General features: G+C 45.8%; 1 protein-coding gene across 1 annotated transcript in view; it reads left to right on the top strand.

The window, feature by feature from the left end:
• The window catches only part of LOC122250516 (vitelline membrane outer layer protein 1), a 10810-nt gene extending 8747 nt beyond the window's left edge, over positions 1–2063 (top strand). Inside the window, exons 4-6 of the mRNA XM_043011975.2 lie at positions 683–837; positions 1393–1458; positions 1886–2063. Coding sequence (XP_042867909.2) covers positions 683–837; positions 1393–1458; positions 1886–1960 — 296 coding nt within the window. The 3' untranslated portion in view covers positions 1961–2063. The remainder of the gene's footprint in view (positions 1–682; positions 838–1392; positions 1459–1885) is intronic.
• The last annotated feature ends 437 nt before the right edge of the window (positions 2064–2500 follow it).

Here is a 2500-nt window from a genome sequence, read left to right as displayed (position 1 = left end):
ATTTCAAACTTAATCAAGCATCCCAACACCTCAAATGAACCCCACATTTTAACAACCCTTCTCTCCCCATCTCTCCTTGTCCCTTCTATCCTCCACCTCCCATCCTTACCCCTCCCCTCCCTATCCACTCCTCCAACACCACCCCTCATCCCTCTCCTCTTCCCCCGCTTCCCTATATTCATTTCCCCTCCACCGCATACGCCATCCTCTCCCTTCTCCAACCCCCTCTATTATCTCCCTCCTTATCTCATTACCCTCTACTCCTCCTCATCTCTCTAACCCCTACCCCTCTCTCCCCCTTCCTCTCCTACCTATACCTCCTCCCCCTCCTCCCCTTCCTCACCTCTCTACCCGCTCCCCCTCCTCACCTCTCCGTCCTCTCCCCCTCCTCACCTCTCCATCCCCTCCCCCTCCTCACCTCTCTACCCGTTCCCCCTCCCCTCCTCCTCTCTCCCTTCCTCTCCTACCCAACCCCTCTCCCCCTCCTCATCTCTCCATCCCCTCCCCCTCCTCATCTCTCTACCCGTTCCCCCTCCCCTCCTCCTCTCTCTTTTCCTCTTCTACCCAACCCCCTTCCCCCTCCTCACCTCTCCCTTCTTCTCCTACCCAACCCCCCTCCCCCTCCTCATCTCTCTACCCCTCCCCTCCCCTCCCCTCCCTTCCTCTCCTACCCACCCCTCAGGCATGCGCATCTGCACCAACGGCTACGTGACGGGCATGCGCGGAAACGTGTTGGAACCCCAGGGGATTGTGCATGACGATGTGGCTGTGGCTAACATGGAGATGGAATGCGACTATGGCAAGGAGGTCATCACAGGAGTCATGGACCTGGAGAAGGTCAGTCTAGTTCGAGGTCTTGTTAGGTCACTCGATGGCTAAAGGGAAGGCTAGGATAAGTGAAATTTGGGTTGCATGAAACTGTTTTAATAGAGATTCATGTGATTTTTTGTTGTTGCAATCTGCGAGGTACGCATTCATGAATATGAAAATTTATGTCAATACTTCTCGAAATTTCATGTCAAAAAGTCTCTCTCTCTCTCTCTCTCTCTCTCTATCTATCTATCTCTATCTCTCTCTCCCTCCCTCCACCCCTCCTTTCTCTCTCTCCTTCTTTCTCCCTCCCTACCTCCTCTCTCTCTCTCTCTATCTATCTATCTATCTATCTATCTCTATCTCTCTCTCTCTCCCACCACCCCTCCTCTCTCTCTCCTTCTTTCTCCCTCCCTCCCCCCCCTCTCTCTCTCCTTCTCCCCCCCCCCTCTCTCCCTCTCTCTCTCTCTCTCTTCCCCTCAAACATGCAACTATTGCGTCAAAAAGAGACCATGTTAAGATTCACAACGACAGCAAGTTCATAAAATGACTTTACTCCATTTCCCTCTTCCCTCCTCCCAGTTCACCCCCGGGGAGTGGGGGGAGTGGTCGAAATGTGACAGCGGGTCGGCGGTGTGTGGCCTCCAGGTGAGGGGACTTTGCACTTGATTTCACGTGTGCTATAGCTATGGTTATTTACATATTGTTACGTGTAAAAATGATTGTTTGTACGACATATATGTGAATATTTGTACAGCAAAAGAGGTATATGTTTATATATTCTATAACATATGTATAGGAATATTTACTTACTTTAGCATATATATTATCACTGTATATATGTACTAGAACATATATATGATCATATACATTTTACAATATATAGACCATATACATAGTATGACAATTTTGCATGATTACACTCACACTATAACATATGTGTATGATTATTCATATTCTATAACATACATAAATGATCATTTTTACACTATTTGAACATAATGCTATTGCTATTTCTCTTACATATGTGCTTATCTATCTAGTAACTAATCCTTTCAACGTTTCTATATCATAGGTCAAGTGGGAGGAGCCAGTACTAGGGGACGACGCAGCAACAACCAATGTCATCTTGTTCTGCTGTTCTCTATAACATGCACACAGCATGTTCTTTGCCGTATGATTTCTCTCCGCCCGGCTATTGTGATCTTATGGCGTTTAGAAGCCAAGTTCAATAAAGTTAATTGCCTCCTGGATATGCAAAAGTTTTGAATTATTGCTCCTGCATCTGAAATTGCAAGGTAGAGATTAATTTGTGTTGGCTGAAGATGTCATATTCGGTTATTGCAAGGAAAGAAAAGGAGAAAGAAAATTGCACGCTTTCCGTCTGATTAATTGCACAGAACAAAGACCGATGGACCGATAGCTTGCGAAAATTAGCCTAAGGAGCTCATTGGGCAAGAGACCGTGGGATGTGGAATGGAGGAGGATATCAAGAATTTTAATCACGTAGACAGCGAGATGGAGAGATGGAGATGTCTTCATCAAAGATGGATGAAAAGGGAGGAATTAAGACAAAAGGAGTCATCCAATCTTATCAAATGATAGTCTTGTCACTAGAGTTTTAATCATTTTGGTAGTGCCATTCTGAAATATTTGGCAATCATATAAACTATGCATATATATATATATA

This window comes from Penaeus japonicus, unplaced genomic scaffold (genome assembly GCF_977035675.1).
Source record: "Penaeus japonicus unplaced genomic scaffold, GWHDUDI00000001_assembly GWHDUDI00000012, whole genome shotgun sequence".
Taxonomy (NCBI): Eukaryota; Metazoa; Arthropoda; class Malacostraca; order Decapoda; family Penaeidae; genus Penaeus; species Penaeus japonicus.
Note: the sequence above shows the minus strand (reverse complement) of the source record. Positions and strands in the feature narration are given on the sequence as shown.